This window comes from Psammomys obesus, unplaced genomic scaffold (genome assembly GCF_907164565.1).
Source record: "Psammomys obesus unplaced genomic scaffold, mPsaObe1.curated_primary_1811, whole genome shotgun sequence".
Lineage (NCBI taxonomy): Eukaryota > Metazoa > Chordata > Mammalia > Rodentia > Muridae > Psammomys > Psammomys obesus.
This window is the reverse complement of record NW_026586589.1, coordinates 7,631,822-7,647,856: the sequence shown is the minus strand read 5'-3', so window position 1 is coordinate 7,647,856 and position 16,035 is coordinate 7,631,822. Positions and strand designations below refer to the sequence as shown.

Here is a 16,035-nt window from a genome sequence, read left to right as displayed (position 1 = left end):
CTTCCTTCCTTCCTTCCTTCCTTCCTTCCTTCCTTCCTTCCTTCCTTCCTTCCTTCCTTCCCTTTTTTCTAAATATATCTTCCATCCTCATTCTCTCTCCAGCAAAGGTTGCTGATGGCTTCGAGTGTTGCTTTTGTGCATACAAGTCTCTGGCTTCTGCTGTGTGCTCTGAGCCAGGAGCAGAGGCACACTGTGGCTCCTGAGGCACAGCGAGCTGCTGTATGTTTTCAGAAAGGCTATCTATATAAGGAACAGTCTGGAAGCAGCCTGCATGCATCCCCAAAGCCAGGGCAAAAATACAGGCAAATTCTGGGCTAGCTGCTAGGTAAACCGCTAGGCAGTGATGAGAAAGGCTGTCTGTGGATGGTCAGAGAACAGACAGACTTCTAGTGATGTGTCACTACAAGGGTACATCAGAGGTCTCTTCCATGGGTTTGCATGAGTTAGAGGCTGATTTTGATAACCCTTTTTTTGTTTGTTTTTGTTTTTTGAGACAGGGTTTCTCTGTGTAGCCTTGGCTGTCCTAGACTTGCTTTGTAGACCAGGCTGGCCTGGAACTCACAGGGATTTGCCTGCTCTGCCTCCCTGAGTGCTGAGATTATAGGTGTGTGCCATCACGCCTGGCTGCTTGGCTATGCCTCTTGTTCACTGAGTTATCCCCCCCCCCCCATGTGTAAAATGGATGTAGTGATGGTAATGGTTCCTAAGCCCTTGTTGGGTTGTGGTAAAGATCATGTGAGGTTCTTTATTGCAGGGTCCTATGTAAATCCTGTAGTAAGCCATACATGTGTATGCTTTTGTGTTTTAGACAAAGTCTCAATATATATTCTTGGCTGGTCAGGGACTCACTCTATAGACCAGGCTGGCCTCGAATTCTGCCTCTCTAGTGTTGGGACTAAAGTCATTCACTACCACACTGAGCTGTGTTGTTGTTTTTGTTGTTATATTTAAAAATTAGTTGTGTGTTTGTAGAGGACAACTTGTAAGTGTGAATTTTCTCCTACCATTGATTGAACTCAATTGTCATGGTTGGTGGCGAGTAAGTCCTCATCTGCTAAATTATAGTCATCTTAATGGTCTTTGTTTCTTTGGTTTTTGAGAGAGATCCAGTTTCACTTGCTCTGTAGTCCAGGCTAGTCTCAAAATCTGGGGAATCTTTTTTTGTCACAGCCTCACTAGTGCTAGGATCATAAGCATGTGCCACCACACTCAGTTTACACATGAGTTATTAATAGTTCATAATTCCTGTTTACTCCAGGAACTAGAAACTGGTGACTGTTGGCCAGTTGGAATAGGTCCCAATATTTTTGGTTTTCTGCCATGGCAGCACTGGGGATGGTGCCCAAGGTGTTACACGTGCTAACCCGTGCCCGCTGGACCACACCCCGGGCTCTGGAATAAGCATTCAGAAGGAAATTCCTCCCCTTTTAGGTCCTTATTTTACTCACAATCTTGCTGCTTTGTTTGGGTTTCTAGTTGGGAAAGGGGTAGAGAATGGTGGAGTAGGCAGGACCAGGTCCCCTGCCCATCATTGCCAGTTGCTCTAATGTGAGCAGGAGGCTTATGGGTAGTAGGTGTTTTATTTTACTCAGAAGGGCAAGCCTGAGCAACAAACCCTACTTCCTATGGCTTGCCGGCCCATAGAATGAACAAGTCAACATTGTATCCCTGAATTAGACCTGGTTGCTTCTGGCCCTCTGGACAGCCTTTCCCAGGACTTGGCAGGAGCTTTGGGTCCTTTTCAGCCCTCCTTTTTCCTTGATGAACCAGGTATGTTGGTTTATTCAGTTGCTGTCAGAAGTGTTTCTCAAACTGGAAAACCCCAGATCTGAGCCTCCACTTTTAGAAAACCACAGGAGTCTGCAAATGCTACTTTGTTAGTTCTTAATTACATTGTAACAAGTTTTCTTAGAGTTTAGTGGTTTGAGGTTTGAAACAAGGTTAAACATTTATTATCCTCCCAAGTTTCTGTGGGTCAGAATTCAGGAGCAGCCTACATGGGAGGTTCGGGTTCAGGTGTGCAATTTAAAGCGACTTATTCATAGAGCTGGGTCTTTGGTGTGAGTTCCTGAGGGGATGCTTTGATTCCCCATCAATAGGCCTTTCCATAGGAATTGATCTTTTTTACAGTGTAGCACCTGGCTGTGCTCCCCTTTCCTGTGATGGGGCCCAAGAGCATACAGGCAAAAGCAGCACCACTGTGTGCACTAAAGTACACGTAACTTGCTGGGCGGTGGCCCTGCCTGTGGTCTCCGTGCTCAGGGGCCAGAGGCAGGGGGCTAGCCTGGTCAGGTCTAGCTGGCCTACACAACAAGACCCCCTCCTAGACAATACCACCCTGCCCCCCCCAAAGTAAATAAGTGGATGATTGTCCTTCCAATATTTAGATTTTAGGGATTAACTCAGGTTGTCAGACTTGGCAGCAAGTGCTTTTACCAATTGAGCTATTTCATCAGCCCAAGGTTACTATTTTAACCATTTAAAGCATTTATTTTATGGTGAAAAATATGTTTAGATTAGGCAGTGTAAGGCACCTTGCTGGGGAGATGGAAGTTATCTCAGCTGTAAATCGACATATAACAACTATGCAGAACTTTTACTTTTTTTATGTGTATGGGTGTTTTGCCTGCATATGTGTGCCTGGAGCCTGTAGAGTTCATTAGATCCCCAGGAACTGCTGTTACAGAGATGATTGTGAGCTGCCAAGTGGGCTGAGAGTTGCAGCTGGGTCCTTTGCAAAGCATCACCGGTGCTCTTAAGTGCTGAGTATCCAGCACCAACAGTACTTTTGTGTGAGCCAGCTTCGGAAGTCTCACAGCATTCCTCCTGCCACGTTCAAGCAGAGGGTAATGAGAACCACCTGTGAAGGCAGGAGTGTGCACCTTTTCACAGGTCCTGTTTTCTCTGCAGTGAAGGTGTTGGCATGTTCAGAGGACGCCTGTGCTCTTTGTAGTTTCTGGTCTGGATGATTCATCTCTAGTCTGTGCTGAATATTGGCTCAAGGTCAGAATTAGAACTGGTGCAGATGAGCAGCCACCCAGGCTTGAGTGCTGTCCAGGGCTGGCTGTTCCTTTCCACCTGACTTTTGAGTTCAGTTACCTCCCTGCCCCTGGAGCCTCAGGAAATAGGGCATTCTCATTGAAAGTCCGCTGCACACATGCTGTTATCAGAGGCTATGTCTCAGAACTATGCTTGCTTTGAAGAAAGCTTATTCTCTCTCTCACACACACACATAATAGTTATACATGTGGGAAGACAGCTTAAGGACCAGTGGGAAGGAAGTTGTATGCAGAGATTTGGAGACTGGGGATCCCACTGGGAATGGTAGTTGAGTTGTTGATTTTTCTGCTTTGGTACTAAATGGAGGAATTAAGCTGTAAGGATTGTGGAATCTTACTAAGCTTGATTCCTACGATTGAGGATTACATTATCTTAGAAGTGGGGTTAATGCCGGCGGCTGTTTCACCTTTTCAGTGTTCTTTAAGAGTCTGCTCTGCTGTGCATGTTTGCCAAGTCCTTGCGTCTCACAGAAGGGAGTGTCTTCATGCTTTAAAAGTTAAATGAGGGTAAAGGTTAAAAACAAAGTTTTGACTGTCTTAACCCTGCAGACATTTTGAAGTCATTGGGAGAACTGTTGGAAAGAAATTACACATGCAGGTTATTTGCGGGCTATCTTTTAGTAGTTCTTGAGTATGTGGTGGTGATCTGGCATCTTGACCTTTTTATGTCCTTGTTTTTCTGTTCTTCTCTCTTTCTCGTTTTCTTTCACCTCCCCTCTCTCATTACCCCTCTCCCTCTCTCTCTTTTCCCTTCTAAATTTTATAGCCCAGGCTGAGGTAAGCAGTGGCAGTTTCCTGCTTCTGCTTCCTGACAGCTGGGGTTGCAAGTATGAGCCACTGTGTCAGGTTGTCAGTTTTTTCCTGTCACCCATTTATGGCACCGAGTTAGGAAGTTTTGATAAAGATGGTCCAGATTTCATAAAGCACATGAGCCCCCTGGAAACCTTTTAGGCCAGCGTCCCCTGGGTCAGGGACTGCTTTTTTAAAACATTATTTGTGAGTGCATGGAAGTCAGAGGACAGCTTGCTTTTCTCCTTCCATCATGTGATCCAGCTCAGCTTGTCAGGCTTGGCCATAGGTGCCATTGTCTGCTGGCCACCATCTTTGCTGGCTCAGTACTCTTTGGGAAACACTCATCTAGGGCCTAGCTGCCCATTGGTTAGGTTCAGGCGGAGTTGCGGCTTCCTGAATTTCCCTCTTGTCTTCTTCCCTCTGTACTCTGATTAAACCAACTGTATTCTCTCCCAGAAACAGTCCTCAGCCCTACTCTGTTTTTTAAATTGTGTCTTTCCTGAGATAAGGTCTCTACCTCAGGCTAACCTCAAACTCACTATTTAACTGAAGATAAGCTTGAACATGATTTAGCCACCCCTGCTCCCTGACTGCCGAGATTATAGATGTGTGCCACAGTGTCCAGTTCCTGAAGCCCTAATGACAATGGAGAACTTCTGCCATCTTTCGAAGTTGAGGTTGAGCAACCCCTCTTGGAGAGGGGTCTTGGTTTCTTCTCTTCCTCACCACCCACTTCCCTGCCTTTTGCTTCTCTGGATCCTACCCTAATTACAGAATCTTCTGCTGTTGGAAGTGTCAGTGTTTCTGGTACTCCTATCTGGAGACACAGGCTTATTGAGAGTTCCAGGCTGGCCAGAGCTATTAGGAGTACTATTCTTCCAGAGCTCCCAGATTTGATTCCCTGCCATCCAAGGGTACTGCATGCATGCATGTACACAGATGTACATACATGCAGGCAAAACACCCATACACATGAAATGAAAACAATACAAAAGGAAAAACAAAGAAACATGAGTTTTAGGTACAGTGTCAATTTACAAAGGAGTCTCTTAGTGGCTTAGTTACATACTGAAGCTGGGAATTCTGTCTTCCTTTTCCTCCTGCCTGTGGATGGAACACACAGCTCACCTGTTAACCTTTCCCCAATCCTACTAGCCTGTCTGGTAGATGTTGAGATGTTCAGGCTGAGCCAGGTGACATTAGTTGGTGAAAGCAGTTACTAGTGCTAATCTCTCCTGTAGTCAGTTCATGAGTCTGTTTGCCTCAAGCGCGGGGTCAGAGCACACACACATGTAGATTCTCTTTGTAATTGACTTGCTATATCAAAGGCCCTTACTAAAGCCCTGTGACTGATGAAGCTAAGCTGTCCCAAGGTAGGTAGCAACTATGTTCTTATAAGTTCTACTGGGTCAATCTCTCATATTATATCCTACAGGGTCGACGCCTAAGATGGTCGTTACTGCTGCTTCTTTTTATGAGTCACAGATAGGCCCTTTCACCCATCTGGTCACTTATTTTTATTTTAAAATTATTTACTTAAGCCGGACATGGTGGCACATGCCTTTAATCCTAGCACGTGGGAGGTAGAGGCAGGTATATCTTATGAGTTCAAGGCTAGCCTGGTCTACAGAGTGAGTTCTAGGACAGCCAGGGCTACACAGAGAAACTCTGTCTCAAAAAACCAAACAATTGTTTTTTTTTTTTATTCTATGTTTTATGAGTATGTGTGTACCTGAGTATATGTGCTTCAAGCCTGTGCGAGAGTCTGAAAGGTCAGAAGACGGTGTTGGATCCCCTGGTCCTGGAGTTGCAGACAGTTGTGAGCAACCATTTGGTCTTCTGCAAGGGCAGAAAGTACACTTATCTACTGAACTGTTTCTCTGGCCCCAGTGTTGTCACTTAAGAGAATTAAAGAAGACAGACCACTTTCAGGAAACTGTGCTCCCCTTGGCTACTGTGGAGCCCCCTGGGGAGTTTTCTTTAGTTCTACAGTTGGAATACTCCAACACAGTACACTTTTCTTCTAATTCCAACATGGGGGAGGCAGACTACATGTTCAAGGCCAGCTTGGTAATGGAATAAAAACATCTCTCTGTGAGTTAGAAGCCAGCGTGGTCTGGGTAGCACAGTGTAGGCCAGCCAGCTCTACATGGTGATCTCTGTCTCAAAAACAAAAACAAAATTGTAATTGTGGTTGGAGAGATGGCTCAGTAGTTGAGAATGTCTACTCTTCCCTGGAACTCGGATTCAATTCCCAGCATCCATACGGCAGCTAACAACTATTAGTGTAGTTCCGAGGGACTCTTCTGGTATCCATTGGTACCAGGTGTGCACGAGGTGCACACAGGCATGCATACATGCAGGCAAAACACATGTACACATTAGAGAAAAATAATTATTTCATTACTTAAAAATGACATCTATATGTATGTGTCTGTGGTTTTGTGCACATGTGAATAAGTTTAAGTGCTCTGAGTCCAGAAGGTATTGGATCTCTTGGAGCTGGAGTTCCTGGCAGTTATGAGCCACCCAGTATTGGTACTGGGAACCAAAGTTGGGTCTTTCACAAGAGTAGCATGAGAGGGCTAGAGAGATGGTTCAGAGGTTAAGAGCACTGGATGATCTTCAAGAGGTTCATGGTGGCTCACAACCATCTATAATGAGATTTGGTGCTCTCTTCTGGTGTGCAGGCAGAACACTGTATATATACATAATAAATAAATTAAAAAAAAGAGTAGCATGAGCTTTTAACTGCTGAGCCAGCTCACCAGCTTCTCCCAGAGTCTCATATAGTCCAGGCTAGTTTCCAACTTGCTATGTGGTTGAGAGAGACCTTGAACATTCTTATCCCCTATCCCCAGAATACCAGGTTATAGACATACGCTGCCACAACTAGCTTTGTTTTGTTCTGAGACAGGATTTTGCTTTAAGACATTAAAAAAATTATTCATGTTTGTGTGTATATGCACAAAATGGCATACATGTGGAGGTCAGAGAATAACTTGCAGCAGTTGGCTTGCCTTCCACCGTGTGGGTCTCAGGGCATCAAGCTTCTTGGTGGCAGGTATGTTTACTGCTGAGCCATCTCTCCAGACCAGGTCTTTTGTCTGGAAACCCATGCTGACCTTGAACTTGGAATAGTCCTCGTCCTCAAGGTCTCCAGTGCTAAGATTACAGATGCATGCTACAATATTAGCTTTTTTTGTGTGTGTGTGTGCGCGCGCGCGCGCGAGGTCCAGCGTCTGACTATATAGCTCCAGGCTGGCCTACAGTTCTCAATCTTCTGCCTCATGAGTGTTAGCAGGGATGTGCCACTTGGTTTCCCTGGGTATTTTAGCCATAAAATGATTTAACACAGGGAACCAGGCACTTAGAAAACAGTAAAGGATTGGAGTTGGGAGACTCAAGGATGCTGTCTGTGGAGTACCAAAGTTTGAGGGGCTCTCAGTGGAGCCTTAGCAGCTAGGATGTCATTATTGCCATTACCACCCACGCCACTGCTCAACACTGACAGAGCAGCTGCTACTGAAGAGCAGCAGCAGCTACTTCCAGGAACTCCTCAGTGCTCTGAGGTCAAAGGCCAAGCTATTCAATCAGGAGCTGCATTTTAACACTCCAGGGATTTACATGTGAATAGTTGGTGTGGTCACTAAACTATGGGTCTCTGTCATCTTAGTAGCTTATGGGAAGGGAATGAGGGAATGTTGTTTGTTTTCCCAATTCTCAGTGTAGAAAGGATGGACTAGAGACTGAAAGAGCCGAGCTGGTCGTGCTTCTGCTTCCTTCCAGATATTTGGTACATCTTCATCTTTAAAAAGAAGTAGCTGGGTGTGGCGCCACATGCCTTGCATCCCAGTGCTCTGGTAGAGGCAGGTAGTCTAGCCGGGGCTACATAGCAATGGCCTGTCTCAAACACAAACAACTAAACAAAAACATACATGAATGAACCAAAAACTTCACATATACAAGTAATAGGGCCTGTGAGATGGCCCAGCAAGTCAGGGCACATGCCATCAAGCTTGCCAGCCTGAGTTCTGTTCCTGGGACCCACACACCAGAAAGAGAATTACTTCCCAGAAAAGTTGTGCTCTGATTTCATGCTGAATGATGTGGTATACTGTACACACAATTCACAAGATGCAATAAAGAATTAAATGTGTCATATAATAGCTCATCCTACGTGGCTTCTGGGGATGGGATTCAGATTATCAGTCTGTGGCAACAGCTTTTACCCACAGAGCCGTGTCATTTGCTCCAGATCAAGACTTTTATTGTTTGTTTGTTTGTATATTTACTTTTGCGACAGGGTCTCTAGTCCAGGTTGGCCTGGGATTCATGGCACTTTCTCCTGCTTCAGCCTGTTAGGTTCTTGAATCCAGGTCTATTATCTTCTATAATTTATTTGACCCAGTTACACAGCATCACAAATTGTTAGGGGTTTTGTTTTTGTTTTTCTCTTTTGAGACAGTATTCATGAAGCCCAGTTGGTCTGGCCTCAAATTTTCCTCAGGTCTGGTTTCAAAATGGTAGGACTTTGGTGCTGGAGAGATGGCTCAGCAGTTAAGAGCACTGGCTGTTTTTCCAGGGGAGCTGTGCTTGATTTCTTAGCACCCACATGGTAACTTAGAACCATCTGTAACTCCAGTTTCAGGGGATCTCACTCCTCTGGACCTCTGTGGGCCACAACAGACACACAAGTGGTACATAGACATAATGTAGGCAAAACAGTCATTCAAATAATTAAATCTTTAAAAACAAATAAGAAAAATAAAAACAACAAAAAGGTAGGTCTTAAATACTGTGGTATTATGTTCTATTGGAAGAGGCCTATGTATTTTGAACAGTCACTAATATTTTCCTTTTTTCTGACTCAGGTATCCAGCTCACATTGAAGACATTGACTACGAAGAAGGGAAAGTTCTCATCCATTTCAAGCGTTGGAACCATCGTTATGATGAGTGGTTTTGCTGGGACAGTCCTTATCTACGCCCTTTAGAGAAAATACAGCTGAGGAAAGAGGGTTTACATGAAGAAGATGGATCTTCTGTGAGTAGCAGATCAGTGGAGTTCTGTAATGAATGAGGCTTGTCAGTTGCAGGCAGCAGTGTCTAGCCTTTGATCTTCAGTGGGCAAGTCAGTACCCACTGATGAACAGTCGTTGTCTTGGCTTGTGGGGGTGATGCTGAGGGCTCTATGGAACAGGGCTCCTTAAGAGGCCAGTTTTCACTTGTTTGCTGCAGTAGATGTAATAGCTCATAAATTAGCTGTTTTGGGATTCCATCCTTATCAATAGGATATTATGTCTCTTTTCTAGAGACCACTGTTTTCCTAGTGTTCAAAAATATTACTGGGTACATAGTAGGTTTCCAGGAAGTATTTGTATAATAAGCCAGGTGTGGTGGCTCATCCTGTGGTGGTTCTTGGGAGGCCAAGGTTCATGGATTGCTTTGAGTTTGAAGCCAGCCTGGGCAACAAAGTAAGACCTTGTCTTAAACACCCTTACCACCATCTCTCCCATGCCAGGAATGATGATACATGCCTCTAATCCCAAGTCTGAGGATATAGAGGAAGAGGAGGATCAAGAGATCAAAAGCTGAATAACCAAACCAAACCAAAACAGTGGAGCTGTTCTCAGTGCTTGAGAGGCAGAGGCAGGATATCAGCTTTGTTTACACAGGAGGCCAACCAGAGCTACATAATGAGACCAATCTTAAAACCAACAATAAACCAAAATATCATCCCACCAAATTGTTGAATAATGAATGAATGGTTGAAATCTAGACCCACTGTGTCTAGAACATTGCATACTAGATAAGGGAGCTTTGACAATCATTTGCTGTGCTGATTTTCATTTATTAAGCAGTCATTTTATATATGGACCCTTAGCTTGTTTTGCTTTTGTTTTTGAAACAGGGTTTTTCTGTTTAACAAGAGCCTTGGCTGTTCTGGACTCTCTTTGTAGACCAGGCTGGCCTTGAACTCACAGAGATCCATCTGCCTTTGCTTCTGGGAACAAAGGCATGCACACCATGCTTGCCTTTACACAAAGTCTTATAAGCCCTGGAGAATTTGACTTGATTGGACCATTTTCACTTTTCTAAATTTCATCATTGTGGTTGGAGTTTTAATTGCCTTCAGAATGACACACAAACCTTTACTTTTGTTTAAAACAGACATTGAGACATCCGTGGTAGCCCTTGCTCTGGGATCTGACTCAGCCTGCGTTCTTATTTCCATTTAACCTTACTGAGGAACTTAGATTCTGGCAGGCCTCTTTGTTTTGCTTCCTCCCTCCACCCCCTTCTAGTTTAGGGTTGTTCAGTATTGTTGCATTTGATCAGTCCGTGCTCATTCTATAGAATTTATGAATGCAAACTGTGTGCTGAGAAAACAGCATGAAATATGAAGGGTGCATGAGTGCCTCCCTTGGTCAGGGACCCAGCTGTAGTGTGGGTGGCATGAAATGCCATGAATGCTGCTTCCCTGAAGATGAAGTAGCCTCATTTCTTCCAGCTTCTAAACTAGGTATATTCTCAGGTGGCCCTGGACACATAGGTTCCCTTTCATTATGAATACCAGATAAGAGAAGGTTGTCTCGGGACTGTCCCGTGCCTTCCCAGACCTCCCTGGCTTAGGGACCCATATGCCTTAGCCTTTTTATTTGTTTTGTTTTGTTCTTTGGTTGTTTGAGACAGGGTCTCACTGTGTAGCCCTGACACTCCTGGAACTCATTATGTAGTCTCAAACTCATAGAGATTCTCCTGCTTCTATTTTTCAAGTACTGGGATTAAAGGTGTGTGTAGTCATGCCTAGCTACTTTTTTTAAGATTTATTTTATTTTGTGTGTATGGGTGTTTTGCCTGTGTGTGTGTGTGTGTGTGTGTGTGTGTGTGTGTGTGTGTGTGTATTTGGTACTTTTGGAGGTCAGAAGATGGTATCAGATCTCCTGGAACTGCAATTATAGATGGTTGTGAGTTACCATATGGGTGCTTGGAACCAAACTCAGATCCTCTGCAAGAGCAGTAAGTGCTCTTAAGCCATTTCTCCAGCCTCAGACTTCTTATTTTTTTTGGCTCCCTGTGCTGAACATAAGAATCATCTTACATCTCAATAGCCCATTCCAATCCACTCTCATTGGTCTGTTTTTATTATAAATATATATGTGTTTGTATGTTTGTATATGTGTATGTGTTTGCCTGCATGTATGCCTATGTACTATGTGTGTGCTTTGTGAATGAAAGAGGCCAAAAGAGAGTGTTGGATCCTTTGGAAATAAGACAATTTTGAGCTTCCGTGTGGGTGTTGGTACCTGAATTCCATTCCTCTGCAACAGCAGCAAGTGCTTGTAACTGCTAAGCCATCCCTCCAGACCCCAGATTTATTATTATTTTTAACTTAAAATGACGTTTATTTTTGTGTGCATGATGCACATGTGCAGAAAACTTGCAAGGGTTGGTTTTTTCTACCATGTGGGTCCTGATCGTAGTGCCGGACCCATTTTTTTTCTTAATTAGTTATTTTATTTATTCATTTGTGTGTATATGTATGCATGTATATATGTATGTGTGTGTGTACACTTAGGCCACAGCATGTTTTAGATGTCAGAGAAAAACTTGCAGGAGTTGTCCCTTGTTCTAGTATGTATGCCCCAGGGATTGAGCTCAGGTTATCAGGCCTAGCAGCAGTTGCGCCTCATCCACAGAGCCATCTTGCCAGCCTTTGTTCATTTTTGAGGAAGAATCTTCCTGTGTGGCCAAGGCTGACTCAAACTCTTGATCCTTCTGCCTTAGTGTCCTGAGTGCTAGGATTACTGATTCTCAGCCCCATACCAGCCCTCCCTTACTCCTCATGAGCATCCCAGATGCTTTTATGAATTGTGCTATAATATGCACCCTATGAAATTCAGTTGGTAACTGAATGTTTACTTTTTTTTTTAATAGGAATTTCAAATAAACGAGCAAGTGCTTGCTTGTTGGTCTGACTGTCGATTCTATCCAGCCAAAGTCACTGCTGTGAACAAGGATGGTAAGGTGTTACAGCTGCAGTTTTCACTCTTGCCATAGGGAAATTGTACAGTACGAGTACTTGGTAGTGTATCAGTGTTTATCGCCTAGTAATATTTTTTTTTCCAGCTAATACGTCTGGCACTAGGGGGAGATTATAAATGACTAGAAAGCTAGATATGAAGGAAGGGTTTACTGTAGTTTCAATCCCCAGGAGGGAGAGGGAGAGGGAGAGGGGAGATTAATTTTTGTTACTAAATTTCAGTCATTATTTCATTGAGTGATTCTGTTGACAAGTCTGTGGGTTCTTTCTGTCCTAGTATTTTGGTGACATAAATACTATTTTTTAGTTTTCTTTGTTAACAGCTTATAAATTAAGTAAATATTAACAAATATTTGAAAATATGCTTTGTGGATACAAGGTGATTTAGGGTGACAGCTGAGACGCTGGGATGCAGAGCCCCAGTGTGGTTGCCTAGCAGTTTTGAACTTGTGGGAAAACAGGCCAGGGGATTTGATCCAAAAAGTTGCCTTCTTTCGAGTTCATGGGCATGGTATGGGGGGGTGGTTCACAGCATCAGAAGGGACTCTGGGTCCGTGTGATGTTTTTCCTTAGCATATTCTAGTGGATGTCTGGGGTCTTTGGAAGATGTTGTGGGCAGTCAGGTCTCGTGTATCAGGTCAAGGGGCTAAGGATGTAGCTCAATAATAAAGCACTAGCCTAGCATGCATGGGGCCATGGACCAATCCAAAGCACTGCAAAGAAAGGAAGAACAAATCAAAACAAAACAGAAAATAGCAACCAACATCTGTCTTTGTTGTTGTTGTTTTGACACAGAATCTCACTATGAAACCTTGGCTGGCCTAGAACTCATAGAGATCCCCATTTGCTTCTGTCTCCTGTATTGGGATTAAAGTTATGCATACTGCAGCTGGCCCATGAATTTATTTAGCTGTTTATTCATTACTTTGCCAAGTGTTGGGATGAATAAGTTTTGTCAGAGAATGCTTGACATTATCTAAAGAAACCTCCAATGTGAGGTTCCATCTGTTGAGCTATCTAAGCGATTACTGATTTTCAGTTCATGTGACATCCTTTTGGATAGTTCCATTTTCCCCTAAATTATGTTATCTATAAGCCTGTGTTCCAAATAACATCTGATTAGTGATTTTCACATATACCTTATTAACAAATGGCTTGTTTGTGGGGGAAGCTCACATGTTGAACCATGGCAGGTCCTCTTAGAAATAGACATAGTTAGGTTAGGATGCATTATGCCCCTCCAGACTCTTCTTTTCAAGATGTCTTTCTTTGTTTACTGGCTTTTGTATCCGAGAGCTCTTCAGGTTCATAAACAGCCTGAAAAGCTATAGGGTGGTCAGTGCTGGTCAAGTCCTATCCTTCCTCCAATAAGAGTTACTGCAAGTGCTTCTTTGCAGAACTTCTGTCCTTCAGCTGGGATGAAAATTTGGTGGGGTATCATGGGTTACTCCTTAAATAACAGCAGCAGTTAGCAGGAACCATCTTTGAGTCCCATGAGGGTTAGAGTGACTGGGATCAGATGCAAAGGGGCAAGGGAGGGGCAGATGTGGAAGAGGATTTTAGGAGTTTCGTGTGGAGGCAAGAGATCTCTTAGCGTGGTGGCTTCATAGAGGTCACTGAAGTCTTAGGAACTAACAGTTTACATCTAGTATTTGCAGAAAACAACCAAAAAACCTAGTGAGGTAGAATGACGCCAGTGTTCAGTGGGCCCAGAGGACATAGTGCAAGAGCAGGACAGTGTGGACAAATGCTAATAATGGGAGAAGGGCATGGGTATGGGGTGGGTGTGAAACTTTTGGAAGTAATTATTTAAGGAGTAAACATCGTTGGCTATATTATTAGCTGTAGCTAATTAGCAGTTTTAAACAGCTTTTAAGCTGGGCCACCTGCAGTTGGGAATGGTGGCACATGCCTTTAATTCAACACTTGGGAGGCTAGACTAGAATTCAAGGATACCAAATTTGCAATCCGTTTTGGGCTACATAATGAGTTAGAGGTCAGCCTGGGCTATACAATGAGACTCTGTCTCAGGAGAAAGCACAGTGCAGCAAGGTGGCACACCCCTGTAATCCCAGCACTCAGGGAGACAGAGGCAGGCAGATCTCTGAGTTTGAGGCCTTCCTACAGATCAAGTCCAGGACAGCTAACACTACACAGAGAAACCCTGTCTTGAAAAAAACCAAACCAAAACAAAACCGAAGCAACAAAACCGTGCAACACAACAAATCAAATTAAACAGTAATGACAAAATAACTGGTGTAATTAAAGTACTACAAATTAAAAAACAAATTCTTTCAGTTGTTTTCTCATGAGCTATATTATAGGAAGGACAGTCTTGAGGCCGTGGGCTCCTGAAATGGTCACTGGCCGTCCTTGTAGATTGCTTCCATCTGCTTCATTTACTTACTTGAAGGATGGGGAGACTGAGTGGGGATTTCTGCTGAGGCCTGTTTATATTGTAGTGCCCACCTTTCTGCTTCTTGAGACTGGTTGATTGCAAGAAGGTAAGAGGATGTAGCGTGGGCTAAATTCTGACGTGGGAGGTTAGTGGACACTCTGAGAAAGTTGACCTTTGTGGAAGCTCAGCTCTGCGCCTAGCTTGCGAGAGAAGATGGTGAGCTCTGTCACTCCACTGGTTCTTAGGTGCTGTATTTGGGGTTAGCTTTTATTCTTTTATTCTTCCCACTTCATACTGCTTCATTCTAGGACTTCATTCTAGGGCTTGGTTGCTACAGTGCTCAGCTTGCTTGTCTTGTTTTGTTTTGAGACCAGATCTGCCTCTGTGACCTGTAGTACTTGTCCTGCCTCAGCCTCCCCAGTGCTGGGATTACAGGTATATGCCATCTTGCCCCTGCCCCACCCCTTCCTGTGTTCTTCTTTCTCTTTGGCTTTTTGGCATTGGGGATTAAATAAGCCCAAGGCTTCATGTGTGCCAGGACACTGCTCTACCACTGAGCTATATTAACTTCCTTTTCCTTTTTATCCTCAATTTCACCACCTGCCTCAGTTGGTTTTTTTGGTAGCCACATGGGCACTGTGAAGAGGTGGCACTGTGCTGGCAGGGTGCCCTTTGATTTCCTCTGTCCAGTCTGCTAGGAGGAAGTGCAACCCAGTGAACGACAGCTGTGCATTCCTCTTTAGTTTAGCATTCCTTGGAGTTTTCCTGATGCTGAGTGTTGGCTGAGCAGCCTATGGGGACTGCGGGCAGAGTGGGAGAGCAGCAGCCACTGTCATAGGGAGTCTGGCATGATTAAGCAGCAGTAAACAATTACTCAAGAATTTCTTAGGGAAATTGGTCAACACTGGAAAATAGGGAGAGAGTAGTCCTTGTCATCAATGATAGGTCTGAGGTCTCTGTTGTTGTTTGAGGTAGACTCCTGTAGCCCAGGCTGGCATTGAACCTACTGTGCGGTCGAGGATGCACTTGGCCCAATGCCACACCTCCAGAATGCCAGCATTATAAAATCCTGTTACCCGCCTGGTTTTTTTTTTTTTTTTTTTTTTTTTTAATTAAGATCTCATTCTGTACTCCTGGCTATCCTGTTCTCACTGTGCAGCCAAGGCTGACCTTGAGTTCATAGCAATCCTGTGTCAGTTTCCCAAGTACTGAGAGTACAGATGCAGGGCACCATGCTGAACGCTTTATTGTTTGTTTGTGTTTTTTAGCAGTGGAAAAAGAGTCTTATTTAGTATGAAGCAGGCATAGTTGGTAGCCATGTTAGACCCCCAGCCTCAGTTTATATAGGAGTAAAAGAGAGGATTTTGTGTTCATAAAGTCTGTGTGTGTGTGTGTGTGTGTGTGTGTGTGTGTGTGTGTGTGTGTGTCACATCAACTTTGCTGAGTTGAACTGGGCTTTTGTCTGGAGCTCTTTGACTCATCTTTCAAACATTTTTCCCCTTGAGTTAGTTGGGCCAGGTTGCTAAGGCTGTCCTTGACTTTTTGGCCTTAAGTAATCCTTCTGCCTCAGACTTCCCAGAAGTTGCATTACCACTGTGTACTGCCATGCCCACCAGCTCCATTTTTATTTGAAGAATCAGAGCCACATGGCTCCCCGCTCTCCAGGCTTTCTCTCTGAGGAACCTGCAACTGGGTAGCATTTGCACCAAGATAGGTTTCTTCCTGTTGCCCACATTGGCC

At 44.1% G+C, this 16,035-nt stretch overlaps 1 protein-coding gene across 2 annotated transcripts in view; it reads left to right on the top strand.

The window, feature by feature from the left end:
- The window catches only part of Phf20 (PHD finger protein 20), a 103,866-nt gene that overhangs the window by 39,437 nt on the left and 48,394 nt on the right, over positions 1-16,035 (top strand). Inside the window, exons 3-4 of one of the 2 annotated variants that reach the window (XM_055602251.1) lie at positions 8,726-8,897; positions 11,792-11,876. In XM_055602251.1, the coding sequence (XP_055458226.1) occupies positions 8,726-8,897; positions 11,792-11,876 (257 nt within the window). Of the gene's footprint in view, positions 1-8,725; positions 8,898-11,791; positions 11,877-16,035 lie in introns of those variants that run through there. The other variant, XM_055602252.1, reaches the window with a different exon arrangement.